This window comes from Lacerta agilis, chromosome 6 (assembly GCF_009819535.1).
Source record: "Lacerta agilis isolate rLacAgi1 chromosome 6, rLacAgi1.pri, whole genome shotgun sequence".
NCBI lineage: Eukaryota > Metazoa > Chordata > Lepidosauria > Squamata > Lacertidae > Lacerta > Lacerta agilis.
Window position 1 is genome coordinate 39,079,957 of NC_046317.1, and position 21,797 is coordinate 39,101,753.

Sequence of the window (21,797 nt, forward strand, 5' to 3'; positions counted from 1 at the left end):
TTAATTTAGTGGGGCTTACTCCCATGTAAGTAGGGTTGGGATTGCACTTTAAGTAGCACAACACCCATCCACCCATCATGCAGATGGAAGCTGCTTGGTTGGTTCCAACTTTTCCCTCAAGGGAGAGAGAAAGAGAGAGACGTTCACAGGAAACTGGGGAAATCTAGATTTTTAGCGTAGTTGTGGCTAGACAGCGATCATCGACGTTCGTACTGTTTCTAACTTAAAGCTTCTGTCGCATGGAAAATGTCCTAAAATTGCTCTAAAATCATCAATTCCAAGACAGAGTACTTTAATTTTTATTACTTCCAAACTTGAGGCAAGAAGGACCAAGACTGGTGTGAATTTGTGCTTACCCCCCCCACACACACCAATCAGCCCTCATGTTGCAGGAAGCAATGTCTGCCTCAGTTCAGTTGCCTCCTCAGAGCCGATCTCCGATGCAAAATCCAACGTTCAGCTGCACTGAGAAGCATCGTGCTCCCTTGAGTTTTCACGCAGAAACCTTATGGTTTCGAAGTCTGACAATCTTTATACAGTATCATTATTTCTAACACCCTAAATTATCTAATTCTTCATATGAAACTAAGTTGCAAACGACATCCTCTCTTGGTTGCTTTCTCCAGTGAATACAACGCTGAACAAATTCTGTTCTACTAAAATCCGAGTGTATCCCCGCTACCCGCTTCATTTATATGGGCAGCTCTCCCTTCTGCCCAGGGAGGGGTTGTGAACCGCACAAAGAAACCCGGAAGTCCGCATCCTCCGTCAAGTCTAAACTATTTAAGTCCGCAGAGCGTTCGGCGGGTGCCGGAAACCGGAAGCGCGAAAGGGGCGGTTAACAAAAATAAACAACCGTCTGGCTTGGGGGTTGGCGACTCAAGATGGCGGCACTGCGGCCGGGCCGTTTGGGGCTGGGGTCTCTTCTCCTGCTGCTGCTCGCTGTGGGCGACGAAGCGGCCCGACCCGAATTAGAGCCTGTTCCGGAGTCCCTCTCCGAGTCTTTCGAGCCGGCGCTGGGGAACACCGCCCCTTGCCAGCGGACCTGCCAGAGCACCTACCCGCTCCATACTTACCCCAAGGTAACAAGCGGTGGGTGGGTGGGATGCGGAGCGCCCCACCTTCGCTACTGAAATATTCCGCCACCCCCCAAGAGCCACGTCACAATAGCAGCCAGTTAGGGGCAGCTTCTCTGCGCCCAGTCCAACAAGGGCATTTCCCCCTTTTCATCCTGCCACCTACGTTTAAGCCCCGGGCGCTCCTGGTTTCTTAAATAATAAAAAAATATCGCTGCTTATAATTTAAGATCTCCCCACCACCACCCTCAGTGTAGGGATGGGGCCGTGGCTTGTTTTCCCTTCGCTGTTCAGCCCTCGGGGCAACTGACAGCCGGGACTGAATGTTCTTCCTGGCAAGGAGAGGGAATAGGAAGGAAGCCACACTCCCTGCGGCTGCTGCTGCTGCTGTTCCTCCTTTGGCCGATGGATGGGGCCTGGCTGGTTTTTCCAGTGCTGCGGTGCCCTTCCTGGGGTTGCAACCGCCAAGTGGCTATTAAAACGCGGACCCGTGGATGGATTTCTCGTCTGGTAGTCGAGGTTTTTATTTTGACTGCCTCTTAGCTCGGCTGGGTGCAAGTGGGAGTCTCTCTACAGTTGCCCTCCACTAAGTTCTGTGCAATCAACCCTCCACCACTTTCCTCTCCTCTGCTTGTTGGGCTGGCTATGTATGCAAAGGAAGTGTGCAAAAATAAACCCTTCACCTGTACCAAAATGCAAAGTGGCATGATTTATTGTTGTTACCTGTTAGCTGCATTCCTCATAGAAGTGGCCCCGAGTGACTTACAAAATGCTGGCATAGGTCTTAACTGTGACCTGCACAGCTACAGCATATCTGCAAAAGGCTGTCAACTTTAAGAAAAGGAAAACTGCTAAGATAAGGTATCTGGAGGTGCCTTCAGATTCTGGTTTCTATGCAAGCACTTTTGTCAGCAGGTCTGAAAGCCAAATAATGGTTGGGCTAATGATTTTCAGATTGATTGACATATGGAAATGGAAACCTTCCTATGTTTCCCCATGAGATACTAAGGCTGCAATTTTAGGTGCATTACCTGAGAATAAACTCTAGCTAATTCAGTGGGATCTCCTTTTCAGTAGGCATGCATGGGATTGCACTCTAGGGCACTCTTATTTCTCTGGAAACTGCAAAGTAAAATGTATTGTGTCTGTGTCATCTACAGGATTTGATCTCTACATTTTTTATTACAAAAATATAGTTGTTGTCATAGCCCACTTTCCAGCCTACATAACTCCCCCAGTTCCACATCTAGAATGAAAATAGTGACACTTTGCTGACCTTTATACTATTGTAAATTCACTAAGAGTGTTCGTTCAGTATCTGTCCTGATATCTTTCCTAACTCTCTTCTTCCCAGTGCACACATGGAGCTGAGAAAACTATTCTTAAATTTCACCCACCCAGCCCAGTATTCGTGTAGCTTCTTGTAGCTACCTGCTTCTTAGCATACAAGATAATAGGTTTCTCCTCAATGTTAGGTCTTCATCTGTCATGATGATTATGCCAAACTGTTAACATAATGACACATCAGACCAGGGCTTCTCTGCAAACATGCTCCTTAATATCTCTGCCAAAATTCCTCCTTTCATATCTGTATTATTGTTAGCTACTGTATGTCTTCCATGCAGTTGTTTGTTCACCATTGCACCCATCAGTGTAATCAATACTGCTTTAAGATATCAACACTGTTACTTTCCTTGATGGATACCTATGGCACTGTTACTACACAAGAAATACATAGTTATACAATATGTTGTCATTTGATTGTTGAACCTCATAGGAATTACTTTTTTGGAGCATGCGTGCTACACCTGCTTTCAGGTTCCTGAGTAAGACTGAAATATTCGTAATAGATAAATATTTAGCTTATAGGAGAAGGGGTCCATATGTTGACTGGGGAGAAAGGAAACCTCAAATACAGGTTGGTCAAAAGCAGTGCCACCCACCCCTAACTCGGGACAGCCACTCCAGAAGGATATCATGGTCAGTGGTATCAAAAACTGCTGAGAGGTTCAGGAGAATTAACGGGGACCTATTTCCTCTGTCTTTCTCCCAACAGAGGTCATCATACAGGGCAATCAAAGCAGTTTCTGTGCCAAAACAGAGCCTAAACCCTGATTGAAATGGATCTAGAAAATAAATTTCCACCAAGAGCACCTGGATCTGGTCCACAATCACCCACTCAAGATAGCTATATTTGTTTTGTTTTTTTATGAAGAATTTATTAACATTTTCATAATACAACACATACCCAGACCCACACCTACAAATACAAAACAAATACAAATACACATAATGCCAGGATTCTTCTTCTTGCTTGTATACCTTACAAAAAAAAATTTCTATTTCTGAATCTTGACGTTTGACTTCCCCCGCCTTTTCACCTTCGGTTTTAAATCTGTATTTTACTTTCTTAACAGCTTTTCTCTATAAAATTTTTTTAACTTCAATTAAAGATAACACAATTCTCTTAATCATTCTATTATAACATGAATCTTAACAAAATATTCTTATAAAAACTAAACTTATTTCTTCTGTCCTTTATCATGCTGCTTTTAACTTAAAATCCAATATCTCCTTGCTTATTCAAAATAAACTTATAATTAACAAACTTCACTCTCCGATTTCAGATACCATAACAGACCATTTGGGTTTTACATTTGATACTTCATCCCACACCCCCTCTGTCCATTGTCTTTCTCTGTCTTTCGCCAGAACCCATCCTCCAGTTGTCTTCTTTTCCCAGATGTCCACAGATCCAGGCAGCATTCACAACAGACCTTGCATCGAGCTTCAGGGTACACATCACATCCTTCCTGGGCTCCTCCGCTTCTTTGTACCATACTTCTACTTCTTGTAGATATCTTAATTCCATGTCCCTTTCCCCCGAGCTCCCACCTCGGGGTCTGGATATTATAAATTTTCCCGTTCCAGGGCTGCCACCCCCAGAAAACGGTTCCTTTTCCCGGAGTCGCCCAGCCATTTCAGACCATCCTTCAAGCACCCCTTCCAGCTCTTTGCCAAGGTTTGCTTCCATTGTGTAAAACTTTTGAAAAGCCTCCTCTGTGGGAAATAGATTCTTTTTATTTATAATCCCACTCAAGACTTGCAATTTCCGATTAAGCAGTTCCAGCCTCAAGACAGTAAGCATTTCTTCATCCTTTAGACCAGAGTTCAAAACAAGTTCGAACACAAAGTCCAGCATTTTGGAAGGGAGGGTGAGTGTCAAATTTCAGTTCCTGTCTCTTCCTTCCTTTGTTTCAATTGTTTCCCACGTCAGTCCAAATTTTCCATCGCCATTTTTTCTGAAGCCAGAGTGTAAAGACCAAAACTTTAAATGGAGATATTTTCTCCCCACTTAATCCCCAAAGGGAAAACTCAGCAGTCTCAGTTTTCAAATTCCAAACACTTTGTATCCATTATTGTAGCAGCAGTCACTTAAACTGGTTACTTTCTTTCTCTCCCGAAGGGAGGGAGGCAGGCTCCCTTTCCTCTTCCCCCCCGATCGTTCCAAAAATAGAAAAGTCAGTCAAATACTCACAACCACCGGGTTCTTTCAGATCGTTAAAGACAGGTAGAACTTAGACGCTCATCACAGGATTTGTCGCCGCATTTACATCCCGGTTGGGGCATGTCCCCTATAGCCCGGCTCCGTCGTCCCTTCACCCCCACTCCCCCTTTACAGGGGGAGCGAGGGAAGGGTTCGGAGCCACAACGGGCACAGCCGGGGAGCCCAGGGTGCGGGACGCTCTTCCCGCACCCCACCGGAGCCCCGCTTTGCGGTAGCGGGGCTCCAAACCCCCGGGATGGACTGGGCGCTTCGCAGCCGAAGCAGCCCACGACCACCCGCAATGGCGTCGCCGCCGGAAGTCCCAAGATAGCTATATTTGTGCAGCTTGTTCCTAAGTAAACTAAATAAAAATATTTTATTCAACATATTAGTTTCATATTTGTATAAGGTGTTTCAAGACTCAGATACAAGACTTGTATTAAAGCCTACTTTTACTAATCTCAGTAGTCTGCTGAAGTCTCAGTGAAAAATATTAGCTAATTCTTGCAGCTGTGAAATAATAAAATCAAAATATTTTGAAGTTACGGTAAATTGTGCAGCACATTGTGTATGCTTCTGTGGTATGCTGTGTTCAGAAAAAGGGTTAGAGTAGGACGATTATAAAAGAGTGATACTGACCTCTTAGTATTTCATTACCAGGAAGAAGAGCTCTATGCCTGTCAAAGGGGCTGCAGACTCTTCTCCATTTGTCAGTTTGTGGATGATGGGATTGATTTGAATCGGACCAAGTTGGAATGTGACTCTGGTAAGATAAGCTAGCCTCTTTTTCATCTTGTAATATATGGGTGGTTGCCACTTTTCTTCCTACTCAGAGTAGGCTTATTGAACTATACTGACAAATAACTTTATTTCAGTCAGTCTACCCGAAGTATGACTTAGTTGGATCTCACTCTAGGAGAAGAATTAATAGCATGATGTTAATCAAGAGAGTTCAGCAAGGAGGAAGCTTCCAAAATCATGCACAAAATAAGTGTCCACATAAGAGCACAAACTCTGATTTATTACAAAGTCAAAAAGGTAAATTTGGCTTAACGTCAACATGTGTCAGCCACAGATACCCTTTCATCATATAACAAAATAATAAGCCTTAAAACATGCACCTTGTCACATTTTGTTATCATAAAATATTTCATTGCAAGCTTAATAAAATGGGGAGAAATTAAACAAAAGTCTGCAACATAAGAGAATGTTGTGAAATAAAACATAATAATAGTACTGATGCCTTAAGGATTTTGTAATTGTAGCTTCTCCTTTGAAAGAGATTTTTTCTGAAACAAAGAGTTTTCTGAGATGAAAGAAAGTGTAATTAAGTTTTCAGTCACAAAGTTGCTTGCAGCTGGGATGGGAATCTCTCAGTCCCAAAGCTATTTGCAGCTCTGTTGAGACAGTATGGGTATTGCTTCTACCGTATTAGATAGGTCTGCACCCCGTCACAAGATTGAGCCTGTCATGGAAGAGAAAGTTCTGTTTACATGCTGAATTGGACATATAAACATTCATGAATAATAATCTTGTAAGCTTTGATTGGAAGTAAATCCGTTGACTTGAGTAGTGCTCACTTCCAAGTAAGCACACATAACCTCCTGAGTATACAATTCTGGGAGGAGTTTATTTTCCCTCTGCAGTTTCTCTGTATACGATTGTTATTTTCACTCTGCAATGCTAAAATGTTGGAGCTGGAGCCTCTTAGAAGTTGCATCCTGACAGAGTTGCAAAACTGAAATTTAAGCATATAGCTCGGGACATACTGAAAGTGAGTGGGTATGCTGGTTTTATCCTGCCCCTCTTTGGTATTTCTGTCACTTGGGTGTGTGTGTGTGTTTTACAGATCCTGAATGCTGAAGTGTAGTTCAATTTTGCCTCTCTCCTATCTCACCACTGACATGATTTGATTGGAAAGATTAGCGTCAGGAAGGGAAGTCCAACATTAGTAGCATTATGTGTGGTGTTGCACCCTAATAATCAAGTGTGCTTTAGTTGCTTATGCGGAAGGTGTGACCATTTAAAGTGAAAGAATGTGTCTTCTTTTACAGCATGTTCTGAGGCATATACCTCTCAGTCTGATGAACAATATGCCTGCCGTCTTGGATGCCAGAATCAGTTACCGTATGCTGAACTGAGACGAGACCATGTAAGTATTTATATTAAAGTGAGTGAATACATTTCACTGCTTGTATTCCCATTCTTCAACTATTTTAAAAGTAAATTGTGGAGAGAAGCTCTGTAACATGTTTGAAATTGTTGCATTTATATTAATATGTGAAGCACTATTTATTTGCAGCTCATGTCCTTAATGCCAAGAATGCATCTTCTGTTCCCCCTTACGCTTGTGAGATCATTCTGGAGTGATATGATGGAAACAGCCCACAGCTTCATCACCTCCTCATGGACTTTCTACCTTCAAGCTGATGATGGCAAAATAGTAATATTCCAGGTACTTGCTAACCTGCTCTTACCTGTTCTGACGCAGTGTTCAAGGGACTTAAGGGAGGGTGTTTTTTTGTTATTCTGTTTTAAATCAAATAACTCCATGTTGAATGTCTGGGAGTGTTCTGTTTTATTGGGTTTGCTCTGCTTAAAAATGGTAAAAATATAATATGTGTCTATTTATATTACTGTTTGTGTCATTATGTTAGGTTTGTTTCACTAATTTGAAGGTTTTGTTATTATTTCAGTCAAAGCCAGAAGTTCAGTACATTGAAAGTCCTGGTCAGGAAACACAGGATTCAAAAGAACCATCATTTCGCAAAGCATCTTGTAAGTTATTTTAGGGAACTTCAGGGAATAGAATATGGTTTGCCAAACAGTAAGGATGTAATGTCAGTGTCTGACCGGCAATTTGTATCCATGATTAGATAACTGTGGAAACCAGTAGCTTATTTTTTAAGACCCTTACTGTTTGGAATTTGTTTGATGACACAGTCTTTGTCTGGTGTTTAAACATGGCAACTGAAACATGTTTTTACAAGTTTTGTACTTCAGTTGCTTCATTGGCTCTGGTTCAGCAAGACACTGCATGTTGCAAATGTAAGAAACAAACCCACAACATATTTTTTAGCTGTTCACTTTTTCCTAGGACTTCCTTCCAGTTAAAAAAAAGGGCACTTCTCACTCTTAACATTTATTTAAAGAGCTTGCTGTGTCTAGCAGAAGGATTTACCGGGAGGAAAAAAGGTTGGGTAGACATTCCTAGTGTACAGAGAGACTGGACACGAGCATATGTGTCTTGGATTCTGAGATAAAATTTGTCAGGAAACCCCCCTCCCCATGGCCGGTAGCATCCCAGGATTGTTTGCAGTACAGGGAACCACCCCCTTTGTTCAGCAGTTCGTCATCCCCCTCCACAGGAGGAAGCAACCATTCCTCCAGTGGGGAAGGGGGAGTTGGAGGCAGGAAGTCGGCACAGGGGCTGTGAAGGGATCACAGAGCCTGAGCACCAAGGGGGAAGCGGGGAACAGGGATAGTTTCCCGCGCCCCGAGTTCGCAGACAGGAAAGACATGGAAGGGGGAGGCGGGGGTTTAGAATCCCGCGCCTCTTTTGCTGGACCAAGAACCGGAAGGATTCATTCCTGGACTCTGCGGAGGGATGAGATGGACGTTTGAACTTTTGCTCCACTGTAAATATCTACACAATAAAGAACTTAGTTTTTAGAAGTTCTGCGTTTGGCTGATTTCTCATGAGCAACCACTGAACGTCCTGACAAAATTTAACAAAAATGTACTATGATTTTCAGTAGATCTGCAGCCAGGAGGTCCACAGTCACACAAGGGATTCTTCGACGAGGATGAAAGTGATAACTTCTTCAAATGTGTTTCAATGTATGTACATTTTAGCATATGAAGTAATTGCTTAATGGAGAGATATATTTCATTCCCTAATGCTGTATATCACATGTAGTTCAACTACCAAAACAATCATGTGAAATGTTTTCACAAAACATTTTATTAAAATTAACATTCTGATCATTTATGCTGCATCTAATTGATTGCTCTCTAAAAACAGGAAATGCCCATAGTGGCACAATTTCTTTTACTACAAACATTGCTGTCATGCTGCTTGCATTGAACATTGTTTCCAAACTCAGAGCATTCTTTAATATTACTATGTTAGGTCTATCTATAAATAAAACAAAGCTCTGAGCAAAGCTGTTGGTTCACATAATATTGAGGGTCTGTTCGAGTATGAAAGGTGCTAAAGTAGTTGTGCTTTTAGGCTTGTGGCAGTGATTAACAGCTTTGCATCTTAAACCAACTTTGAAAGGTCATAAGTTCTTCAGAACCAAGTAATCATAATTCCCGGTTTGGATGAAATGGAAAACTCTGGTTAATTGAAAAATTTCTATATTTCATTCAGACACACCATGAAAGGAAATCACTGTATTTCACAGGCATACTGTCTGTACATATCTCGGCTTATTAAGCTGAGACATGATCATGTGATCATTTTCACTGAAGGTAAATAGTAATGGGGAACAATAACCTTAATTGGATCCTGCAAGCTCTATGACAGTAGCTTTTGCTTATTTTCTGGGACCAGATTAAGGTAGTTGACTGTGATGGAATCTAGGTCTTCCTATTTTGGATCGTGTGCGTGTGTGTAAACAATATTTGGGGGGGGGGGGATACAATTTTCAATATACCTCGAGCTTGTCTTTATGGCTGATCTGTTTTCTTATACTCCAGAAATTCTGGCTGGATACTGACAACCACACTTGTCCTTTCTGTACTGGTGTTGCTCTGGATTTGTTGTGCAACTGTTACTACTGCTGTGGAGCAATATGTTCCATCTGAGGTAACTTAAGTCCTAAACTTTCCAGCGTCCTACCACATTATATTCTGTGATATCAGAATGCCTTGGATTTGATTAGAGCCCTTTTGGGCAGAAGAGAGTATCTAATGATTCTCTTGTTAATGAAACAGGATTGTGAACATATATATTGATTATTGTCTAGTAAGAGGTCTCACCTGCTTGAGGCTAACCTCCAATGAAATTGCCAACTTAATTAGCTGATGTAATCACAGGGGCAAATACAGTATGGAATATGTAAACTGGTAGTGACAGTTTATGCTAGCTTTTTCAGGGAAACAAAAGATAACAAGGGTGGTTTCATGGGGTGAGTTCTGTCTCCCAGCAGAAGCAAAGCATGCATGTGATTTTTGCTTAGCAAGATGACATTCTCTAGATTTGGTGGGCATTTCTGTGAGGCTACAATACTGTAACCATCTCAGTTCATAAAAGTTATAGTACAGTTAGGCCAGAATGCAAAAAAGGGGGAGGCATTTCTGGTGGCAAATATGCCTGAAAATGTTAATGTAAATAAAATACCATTGTAGAAATCATATTGATAGCCATTCATATATTATGTAACACACAAATTGCTATGCAGGATTAGATTAAGATCTATCAATTGAATAGTTTTGTGGAGCCATATGCAGCCATTTTAAAAAGTGGTGCTCAGCTAAAGGGCTAATTATGTTTCAGATGTAATGTCCAAAATCTTTTAAAATTTGAAGTCTTCCATTGCTACTTCCTACTGATGCACAATTTAATTGTGCCTTTTCTGTGCCAGTGTCTCAAAGCCTTGATAATTTCACTCATAAATACTTGTTTAATATCTTCTATTCCTCACACCTACCCCCCAACCCTATGTTTTTGGAGAGTGAACTAAAAGTTTGTAGTCCTGTTTAAAGTACAGTGGTGCCCCGCTAGACGAAAATAATTCGTTCTACGAATTTTTTCATCTAGCGGTTTTTTCGTCTAGCGAAGCGGCAATGACAGCCGCGCTCCGCTAAACGAAAAAAAAAGACGAAAATTTTTCGTCTTGCGAAGCAGCCCCATTGAATTTTTCGTCTTGCGGGGCAGCTTCCGCTAGACGAATGCCTAGCGGGGCACCACTGTATAATCCTAAGCATGTTTACTTGAATGTAAGTCCCACTGACTTCAGTAGGAGTTATTATCCAGTAAGTGTGCATAAGATTGTAATCATATCCATGCACCAAGATGTACTGGAATAAAACTTACTGTGTGAAATGATTTTCATCTAATATCATTTTTTTGTTATTTTAGAAGCTGAGTATCTATGGGGATTTGGAATACATGAATGAACAAAAACTGAATCGATATCCAACTTCTGCTCTCATTGTGGTTAAATGCAAGGCTGATGAAGAAGAAGCTGGACCTCTACCTACGAAAGTTAACTTGACTCAGTCAGCAATATAGATTTAAAAAATGAATTCATTATCTTATTCTAAGACTTCTGTTAACTTTGGTGACTTTTTCCAATGAAGAGGCTTGTGCACGGGTAGTCAAAGTTCAGATTCAAATAAAGTTACAGAATTGATTACTGTTATACTGTCATGGAATTCAGTCTCATTTTCCACGAGTAAAGGAAATTGTGTTGAGCAAATGGGGTTTGTAGAGCATTTACATTTATTTGCATCTTTTTTTTGCTTACCAAAAATCATAAGTATTGTCTATACATTAAGGTTGTGGTATTTTCAAATTATGAACATCTGTTGGTATCAGAATGTATATTTGGAATCTTGTTTCTAATAGTGTAAGGATTTTTTGTGGTCAAAGATGCCTTTTAAGTTGTCTTCTCAGCTGTGGATAAATGAAACTAACATGTAGAATTGCTTAGAAATCCTTAGTGTTTCAAATGGCTCATTTTCCACAATAAGAGTACATTTTTGTTGACCTTTGTGCCAGTTTCTGGCACTGAAGTACTGTGGGTCAGAAATAAAACTTTAATATATAGAGGAATCTATTATGGTGTCACTTCTGTATCCTAAAACAAATAAACTTCCCTGACTTTCATTTGCTACATTTGTCGGCTCAGAGAGGTGACTAATTTAAACAACAACAACCTTTCCCTAAAAAACAGGCAACATTGGTGGCAGACAAAAATTTCTATGTATATTGGACATTGGTATATTTGACATTGACTTGTTCATAAGAAGTCTCTTGACTCTCACTTCTTCACACACCAGTTGAAATTGATAAATACTACTTTCAATTTTAAACTAGCCAAACTTCCCTCTTATGTAGATGCCAGCCAAGATCTGAAACCATGGTTTGATCCTGGCTTGTGTTCGCTATACAGAGCTGTTGCTAGGATCTGTTAGTTCAAAACTGAAATAAAAAGTTTTCAATTTCTTCCTCAAAGCAGGGAAGATACTCACAAGCCCAAGGATGTTGGAACTCATTCTTGAAATATATAATCATGGTTTTCCACTATGCATAAACTCAGACACAGTTTACACTTAACCCGTTCTGGGACATGGTCAGCTTTTAAAAACCTACTTAATGAATAAGAATACATCATTACATTGATGCTTGTGACTAAACAAATGTCTTGTCTAATACAATTTTATAAATCAGTACTTTCCAGGAGAGTTTGCAAGTTCTAATTTATTGTTAATATAATTCTAAATGTGTTGCATTGGGAATCTTATTTCAGTATTTTTTTTACAAGTGCTCTAAAAATATTTAATGTTTTAAAATTTATTTTACCCTTGCTAATTGGTAAAAACGTTCTGGAAAATTATAAGCATCTTTATTCGGTTTACTGAAGTGTCCATGCTTCAAGTAAATGACGAACAACAGAAGAGGCAACTATTGTAAACTCTATGGTAAAGTGAAAAGCCAATAAAATTGGTATGCCATTCTCTATAAATATCACTTGAGAGCATCTCTGCATTATTATAAAGCTGATAATTCTCTATTACAGTGGTGGTAGAAAATGAGGTTTTCTGTCTAAATGTTGATCAATGGGAGCCTAATATAATAACTTGCAAGGGCAATCATTAAACAAGTTATATTGCTGTGGTTTCATCTAGTCAATACAAATTTTGAAGTTTAAAACTTGCCCTATTTCTTAAAGTGACACTCCTTTATCAATCTGTGAAATAGTTTCTTTCAAGCAACTTTTGCAACTCAGTTGCTGTTTGTGTTGTACGACAACTTCTGCAATGCCAATTGTCTTGATTTTTCACTTGCTGGGCTGAAATACTGTTGCATTATGCACCAATTACTTCAACTACATTTGTTTTAACTTATACATTTGTTTTTCATTTGGATTCTTGTTTTAGGAGATGCCTTTGCAAAATAATCCAGACTATATACAGTAAAGGTTAAATGGACTGAAATGTAGTACCCTTACTTTGAAGATTTAGTATTGTTGAACTAAGGATTCCATGTTGCTATGATGTTACTGGATTCTTCTCTCACTGTGACAACTTGAGCTGAAATCTGTTTAAAGGTCTACAATAAATCAATGGCTAAAAGAACTATTGCTACTTAATGTACTAATTTTTTTAGGAGGAGAAGTCAGTGGTCCCCTGTTAGCAACTGTGTCAATCTACCAGACTTCAGTTGTGGTTGATCTGAAAAGGAACACTGAAAGCTCTCTTCCGGTGATTCAGACCACCCAGATGAAAAATACCCGTCCATTAAATATAAAACATTGATCTTGTTTCATACTTCATCTCACAGAACTGAACTGTTCTGCTGTAGCTTTGGAGATCAATAAAATCCATTGTGTTCAGTAACAAAGATAATTGATGTCTTAATAGTGCTTAAACATTGTTGTCTAATAAGTCTACAAAACCCTATATTATGAACACGCCTCAAAATTAACTGTGGCTGAACTGAATATTGGGCTACCTGATCAGTTTTGCCTTTCTAATTTTTTTCAGAAAATATGCAGGTATCCATTTATTTTCTGGACCATTTTCAAGCTTAGCTCCTAGCACTAGGTGCCCTTAATTTAGGTAGACTTGATGGTGAAACTTAAGGAGCTTTGTGAATTTACTGAAAGAGGGGAGTTGGCCAAGGCAAGGTTCCTTGGCAGAATTGATTGACATCCCATACTGACTTTAAAGGCAAAGGGACTCCTGACCATTATGTCCAATCGCAGACGACTCTGGGGTTGCGGAGCTCATCTTATGGTAATGAGACTTAATTCTAGCTCCAGAATGAGCTCTACGGTAGGGGAGGGCAATATTTTTGGTTTGAGGGCCACATTCCCCTCTGGGCAAATGTCAGAGGGCTGCCTGCCAGAGGTGGCAGGAACCAGAAGCAAAAGTGGCTGGAGCAACAAATGTACAGTACAGATATTCAGTTACTATACACATTTACACCCTTTTCCACGCAATCAAGAGGCATCAGAGTCTACAGGCACATTCCAACCAGGCAAAAATATTTGTGGTATGAAGCAGGGCTAATGATAGGTGTTGCCTGAGGAGAGGGGCTGTGGCCTGGGCAAAGTTCTGAGGGCCAGACAGAAGCTGGAAGGGGGTTGCATTTGGCCCCACCTCCGCTCTACAGGTTCCTGCAAGGGCCTTATTGAACCCCATTGGCTTGTTTCCTTCAAATAGCTGAGCGTTAACATATTGGAATGTTCTGTCTCAACATATTCAGTCCACTGCATCAAAAGATCAGTACTTTATATAAGTTGTGATCATAAAACTGAAAGTTTAGTCATTCGTACAGACATATTTTTGTTTGTTCAGTAGGAAAAGTCCTTAAAGGGTTTGATCCTTTCCGCACTTCCATCTAAACATCGTAACTTGTCGATTGAAAGAAAATAAATAAAAGTTGGTTTATAAATTAAAAAAACAAACAAACCATTTAATTATTGTGAGAGTGTATTCAAAGAAGGAAATAAGCACTACAACCATGAAACAACTTGTGTAAACAGAAGATTTGCAGTTATAATCTACTTTGCAATATCAGTTAAAATGGAACACTTCCTAAACCAGGTTAGTATATAGAACAAACCAAAGCGTTGGCACCTATATCAAAATACTTTAAAGTTAATAACATGAAACTAGCAATTTATTCCCTGAAGCTTTGAAAGGGCAGCATTCTTACCTGTAGTGTATTTCCAGTGTTACTCAGTTCTACCTGTGTGTGACATTTAGTAATATGCCCATTAGGGGCTGAGACATTTATTATTCTTTATGGCACTAGCCAGAGGAAAAGCTAATGGGGATTCTTGAGTTTATGCTTACTCTCTGTTTCATAGGTATGAATGGGATTAGAATGGCTTTCTTTTTCCTACCTCTGTTTCACTTAGTAGCCAGGTAACGTTACCCCAGGAATGTATTTAGTGGCTTGGTCAGCTAATAAAGCAAGGCAGCTTGAAAGAGGCGAGTTCCTCCTTTCATACCTAAGCAACACAGTTTGAAGTGAACATTGATGGAAACATTTCCAGAACAACTTTGTCTATTAATTAGCATAATCCTGCAGCAGTCAGGGGGGAAATGAACAGAATTCATCCTCAGGTAATAGCATCCATTCTATTGGGGCGTGTGTGTGTGTAATTATTACTTTTAATACGATTGATCAACTAGCTCTTATTGCTATTAGAAAGTAGCACATGCTGGAAACCTCTGTGTCTCTGTTTTCCCTAGAATCAAAACTCAAAATTATAGTTTTAATTAAATCTCTGTATGATAGTTACATGTTTTTGAATGTATGCAGATAGGGATTCTATCTGAACACTGAATGCAATTACAGACAATGTAATGCCTTGTGTTTCCTTGAAAACAATCCCCTCCCTAACAATGAAGGCAATCTAATTTTATTTTATTTCTGTTAATTACAGAATATTGAAGGAGCTTCATTTGGTTCAACAAAATCTCTATTCACTGCTAACAGAGGTAATTGGTATTCTTACTAACAAAAAGCAGTTCCAAAATGCTGGGAACTGATTAGTTTATGAACTAAAGTTGTCCTTTCAAAAATAGGAAATCTCTGCTTGTATACTACTTGGCTCATGTACTTCTTGACAATTGACGTTTCTATAGTTTATTTGACATTTGTTTCATTTTCAGTAGTGTATTATTTGGCTACAAAATGGAAAAAAAATGCTTTTAGCTCATTCAAAAGCAGTATCCTATAGACAGTGGTCTGTTGTTAGAAAACATACAAGTATAACTCATCAGATATGTCTTCATAACAATATGAAGAGTCTTCTTAATTGTTTGTATGGTTTTATTACATTTTATTGGCATTATACCCCAGTTTGGAATTAAATTATAATGAACAGTGGGTAAAAACTTGTATTTTTAAAAATACATTAAAATATTTTAGTTGCAGCATTTCCTGCATTCTTTTCTTCTTACTAGAGTGATGGATGAAGCAAAAAACTAAAAAGAAATATGCAGTGGGCGACAGGAAGAGGGAGATCATCCCCCACACACTCCATTTCAACTTTTCAAGCTTGCTTCATTTCTGCCTGTCCAACTTCTGTTTTGTACCATAGGTGGATTCTAGTACAAAAGCTTTGAGGGAAGACATTGCAATGATTCAAGGCAGTTGCAGCTAATTCTTAAGTAGCTTGTAAAAGGAAGGCAGTTAATTACCTAAAGGCAGGTTATGAGCACTGGGAGTGAGATTACACAATACATTAGTCAGCTAATTTTTACTATTAATACCCCACACATCTTGCTGGATTGCCCCAATCACTTTGGGCAGCTTCTAACATATATAAAAACAGAATAAAACATTAAACATTCTTTTTTTTAAAAAAAAAAAAACAAACCTTCTCTATGAAGGATTGCCTTCAGATGGCTCGGATAACTCCCCTCCAACATTTCTCCAATGAAAATAGGGACATCCTAAGGAAAAGTGGGACATTCAGGGATCAAATCAGAAACTGGAGCAGTTTCTCTAAATCAGAGACGTCCCTGGAAAATAGGGACACTTGTAGGGTCTGGTAGAGCACATGCTTTGTTCCCAGATTCAGTCTTTTTGACACCTCAAATTAAGAAGACACTTCGGTGAGCCATTGCCAGTCAGAGTAGAGAACATTGGACCAAATAAATAAATGGTCTGACAACAACTTCGTATGTTCATAAAGTGCTACGATGTAATTTAGCTTTGAAAAGGAACAGGTAACCTTAGGCGCAGATACCAAATGTGACCATCCAGGACTCTGTCTGGCCCTCAATATTCTCCTTAGGCAACACTGGCCTTCCTCCGCAATCTCCTCTGGTGTCTTTGCTTGCTTCTCTTTCTTTCTTTCTTGCCTGGATGGAGGATGAACAGGTATCAGTGTGTGAAACCTCTGACTTTGCTTACCTAGAAAGTAACTGCCTATACAAAGGAAGCATTGTATCTGTTGCTCCACCTGCCTTTTCCTCTGGCCCTGCCCACCAGGGAATGCAACCCTCAGACTGGAATAAAAAAGTACTAGAACCAGAGGCAGAGCTAGCTGTCCCGGAACCCGGGGGTTGGGCTAGCTACCCACAGAGGTAGGGCGAGCGTCCCAGGGGTGCAGCGCAGCAATGTCATGGCCCCTCAGGGATGGCACCCGGGGCGGACCGCACCCACTGCACCCACCTTTCTCCGTCTCTGCCTAGAACATGCATTGGCTCTTTACAAGCAAGGGCAGCCACTTTGCAGAAGGTCAGCCACCTTGCAGTTAAGGCAACAGGAAGCCTCTTGATGATTGTACTGAAACATATTTTTAGATATGTGAAGAAATGCAAATATTAGGACATGACCTATCTGTTACCAGCATTATTTTTAGCATAAATGGGACAGGTGTGTGCATTAAGTGTGGTACGAGTTTAAACCTTTGGGTATAAAGTCTTGTACACTTATGCTCTATATAGCATTACAGTAGAATTATAAACCCATGGGATAATTTCAATACGGGTTAATTAGTAGGGAGTAGCAGAAGCCAATGTGGATTTCGGTACAAATTCAATGTGAGGGTACATTTGGAATTGGTCTTTAAGTCTTCTCTCTGTGACAGGTACTATACAGGGCCTGCAAGGTTGCTGCAAGGATTGCTGTGCATGCATCCCTTGCACCCAACAATGTATCTGCGTATCTGCCATTGGTCTTGGTATACTTGGTGTCATCGTTACTGTCATTGCATTGGCGGTCACAATTGGCATCCCTCCACATACACCAGGTCAGTCATTTCTAGCTTTTGTTTTTATGATGGTGACCAAACTACTGCCAACTGGAGTAATACTTTCAATGGGGCTGTGTCCAGTGTTTCTTCTACTCAGAGTAGACCCATTGGAAATAATGGGCAACACTATGGCCGCACCTGTACAATACTACCTTAAACAGTCATGGCTTTGTTGGGAATCTGTGATGAGGCACAATACACAATCCATCTGGAAATTCTCACATGCAAACTCTATTGCAGTTAACAGGAGCAATGGAAAAGCTTCCATGTATTTGCAAACTCCTTCATGGCCATTATTTATGTGCGATCCATCCCAACATGTTTGAAGATTGGCTATGGGTCAGAAATGGATTATTTGAATGTGTCACTATAGTATTGGGGGGTGTGTGATTAGGTCTGATTATTTCCATATCAGTATCCTGCATTGTTTCATCTCAATTTTATTTTCCAGTAAATCGTTTATGTCTGACCTCTGGTAATCAGACAGGCTTTTTGTGTGACAACAGAGAGAGCTGCATTCCAGCCAGCCAGGTCTGTGATGCAAGACAAAATTGTGCAAATGGGGAGGATGAGCAAGGGACACTATGCGGTAAGAATATTTGCTTAAATCTCCCTCTTACTGTGCCCAGTTAATGCCGCGTGCTTTTCCCCACCATACCTCAGCCATTTTATAAAGCTTCAAGCTGTAGCAAGTTAGGTGGTGAGGAAAACAGAAGCAGACTGAGGATGAGGTCACACATATTTTCTGCAATCAGTTGATACAGCATCAAGTGATTATTTCCATGTGTGAATAGACAAGAGAACATAACAGCAGCATCAGGATTCATGACCAACTCCTCTTCAAGTGAACTGTTGCAGCCTGAATTGAAGTTGTAGGTTGAAGACAAGTCGTGAACTCTGCCAGGAGTTTTCATATATCAATAAAAAATATACATGCAGCCCAGTCAGCACTTGGAAAAAGACTATTTCAGTTTCTACTTTAATAAATCCCAAAAATGTGGTTTGATTTTGATTATTTCATTTCTATGTTGTTGTTGCTGGCACCCGTCTGTCTTGAGAGACACTGGAGTGCACCTATGGGGGTTAAGTCAAACCACTGTGTTAGCAGCACCGAAGTGGCCTCAAAATATCTCTCAGCAGTGTAAAAAATACCTGAAGCATCAATAGACAACTTAAACAAAATATTATAGACATACACAGTTACATATAAAAAGTTACATTAACACAAAGTTACATATATATCCATTTTCCGTCTGGCACACCCTTCCTCTCAGCCTCTGAATTCTCACCCAGGGTCCAAACAAACTCTCAGCTCAAGCCAAAAACTCTCACAACAAGAAGAGTTATAGAAATACCAGACATCACCCTAGTCTCTCACTCTAGACTTGGTTTTTTTTTTTTTTTTTTTTTTTGAGGGGCAGGCCTAAGGTGAATTGTACTTCCTCAGGCTGCCCACAGCTGTGTCCCATTCAACTGCACTCTCCACACTCAGTTGCAGGTACAGCAGGTTTGTTGAGTTTCCCAGGGGGTCCAGAGGATGTGAAAAGGGGCCCCCTGCACACACAGCTCCTTCTTCATCCTCTGCCCTCTCCTCCAGCTGCTTATTTGGTAGCTTGTATATTTAAGCAAAGCCTTTAACAACATCATTTATCATTGTTTTTAAAAGTCCTTTTAAAGAAAGAGATGGTAACTAAATAAATGTAGTTGCTTCAACAAAAATAGTGTGAATATTGCATTAATAATTTAACTTCTGAATGACTTCCACCTGCAAAGTAAGGAGAGGGAGGTTCTCTTCACATACCATGTTTCTGGAATGTCAACACCCCCTGATCTATGCAGCTTACAATACAAACTTGTACTTGTCTGTTCAGAAGTAAATCCCATTGAGTTCTTTGATTGTCTCAAGATTGCCTTAGTTGTTATTTATTACTAATTACCACATTTTAAGCCACTGCTGTTTTTACCCAGTATATATTTTGCACAGTACAGCATTTTCTCCCCTCACTGCTTCTGCTTCTTTATATTTTTTGTAGATGATTTGCCCAACAACCTTCCAGGAGACTTGATATTTTATTGCAGCAACCGCAAGGTTTGGGTCTACGCAGACAAAAAATGCAATGGAATCAATGACTGCGGTGACTGTTCTGATGAAGTAGGAGCTTGTAAGTATTTGCTTGCAAAGTTCTGCTTGGTAGTTAATGGATAAATGGGAGCAGTGCCCAGGGCAAGGCAAGGATTGCACCCCATAACCTCCTTGTGAGTGTTGCGCTTGAGGCAACACAGCAGGCACACTTCATGGAGCCTCTGCGGCAACGGCTCCTCGTGGAGGTTACCTGCAGGTTGCCGCATTTGCCTTCTCAGCTTGTCAAACTCCCGACATGAGTGGTGGCTTGTGCTCCTTGGTGGGCTTGGTGGCGTCCCTGCGGCACCAGAGCAGCCTTCCCTGGCTGCCTCTCCTTGACAGCACAATGCGAGAGCGGATGAGTTGGCCACTCTCCTCTCCGTGCCCCTTGCTCAAGGACACACTCTGGGAGGAAGGCCTGAGGGAAGGACTGGTGATGGCCAGGAAAAGTCCAGGCTGCGGCTGGTGGGATTTTTGCCCTGAGGCAGATGTCTCTTCACTGGCCATGTTTTATTGTGTTTTTAATACCTTGTTGGAAGCTGCCCAGAGTGGCTGGGGAGGCCCAGCCAGATGGGCGGTGTATAAGTAATAAATTAGGAGGAGGAGGAGGAGGAGAAAGAGATGGCACCACAGCTCTGAAGCCCTGGCCTGGGCACAGCTCACTTCCCCACAGCTCCATAAGGCAGTAGCCATGCAGCCTTGGCAAGGAAGCCTCTTATGGGTGTGCTAGGTTGCACCCCCTCAGAATTCTGTGCCCAGGGCCACAACCCCCCTCAGCTCCCCAATACTGTACCACTGTGTGTGAAATATGCTGGACTGTAAGTCCTTCAGGTTGGTACAGTCCCTTTTTGTCTACCAGGATATCCTCTTTTGCAGTGTCATCCTCTAGTTTAGGGACATGGGATTTTGCACTAGTTCCCAACACCCTTGACCACTGTGGCCATGCTGGCTGGGGCTGATGGGTGCTGGAGCCCAGCATCTGGTCCCCATCTCTGCTGAGTACATCTGTTATGTTTTCATTCATTCATTCATTCATTCATTCCAGGGGCCAGTTGCCCTCCTTGTGGGCCTCAATGGTGGGGATGCACCATGGTTGTCTTCCATATGTACTGTACCTGCATTCCCAGACGTCTTTGCCGAGATGGAATACAGCACTGCAGTGACTGGTCTGATGAATACATCTGCACAAGATGAGCACTCCAGGACTGTAACCTTCAGAATATAATGGGAGCTATCCATCAAATACCGCTGTTGGGGAATTGCCATATTTCTCAGAGGGGCTTGTGATAGATGCATTGTGTAGTGTTAGGTGCACTGCTCCTAGACCAGTGATCTTTCACCTCTTGAGCTCAGAACCCACTGCTACAAAAAGCGAAAGGAAGAGAAAAACACCTGCTAAAAAAAAAAATCTGGCTCAGACTTTCACACATACTGGAAGCTGCAAAATCTTGTTGTGTAACAGGGTAAAGGACCAGGGACTCAGCTATACAGCTGCAAATAAAATGTTTTAAGTGTGTTTTAAGTGCAATATACAATGTGACACTAGATGGCGATGGCGAGCCTTATGGGAAATTCAATGTATTTTTAAAAATGCTTTAGTATTATTATTCTTTTAAAGGGTTTCCAGAATGATTTTTATATGTGTATAGAACTCAGTTCAGGCGGAATCCTTCTCACAATTGCAGACCAATCAATGGCAGCTACTGCACAAGCACTTACAGTGATAGAAATTAATTGGTATTTTATTCCTAGATGACATTTAAGAGGTCAGTATTTTCCCCCTCTCCTTCATTTTTCTGTTATTTTCCCTTAGTAGGCTATGGGCATTTGGGTGTTTGATGAGTTAAAGATCATTGATTTAAAACCATGCTGGTGTATTTGATACATTGCACTTCGGTCTACAATATTATTGTATCTCAAAGCCCTCACCCTTTTATACCTCTAACATGCCTGGTGTGACCTGCAGCTATTAGAGTGGAATGAACCCTCAAAAGTGAGAGCATTAGCTGTCAGTTGTAACCAGAATAAAGTGGCCTCAGAACAGTCTTCTGACGAAGAGGTTTGTGTGACTTTCATACTCTTATGTAGAAGTAGACATC

General features: G+C 40.8%; 2 protein-coding genes across 3 annotated transcripts; both read left to right on the plus strand.

Moving 5' to 3' along the window:
• Positions 1–869: 869 nt before the first annotated feature.
• On the plus strand, positions 870–12,933 carry TMEM59 (transmembrane protein 59). Of its 2 annotated transcripts, none has more exons than XM_033152070.1 (8): positions 870–1,082; positions 5,284–5,389; positions 6,678–6,775; positions 6,926–7,078; positions 7,320–7,401; positions 8,379–8,463; positions 9,328–9,436; positions 10,712–12,933. In XM_033152070.1, exons 1-8 carry the CDS (start codon positions 885–887, stop codon positions 10,862–10,864), a joined length of 984 nt encoding a protein of 327 aa, XP_033007961.1. In that variant the 5' UTR covers positions 870–884; the 3' UTR covers positions 10,865–12,933. The 2 variants fall into 2 exon arrangements, with proteins under 2 accessions (XP_033007961.1, XP_033007962.1); XM_033152071.1 differs by having other exon boundaries at positions 8,382–8,463.
• Positions 12,934–14,604: 1,671 nt separating this feature from the next.
• LDLRAD1 (low density lipoprotein receptor class A domain containing 1) lies at positions 14,605–21,023 on the plus strand. The gene is given in 7 exon segments (XM_033152073.1): positions 14,605–14,931; positions 15,255–15,309; positions 17,412–17,573; positions 18,028–18,165; positions 19,610–19,767; positions 20,744–20,903; positions 20,906–21,023. Coding segments are annotated over 7 exon segments (774 nt in total). The 5' UTR covers positions 14,605–14,910; the 3' UTR covers positions 20,986–21,023.
• The last annotated feature ends 774 nt before the right edge of the window (positions 21,024–21,797 follow it).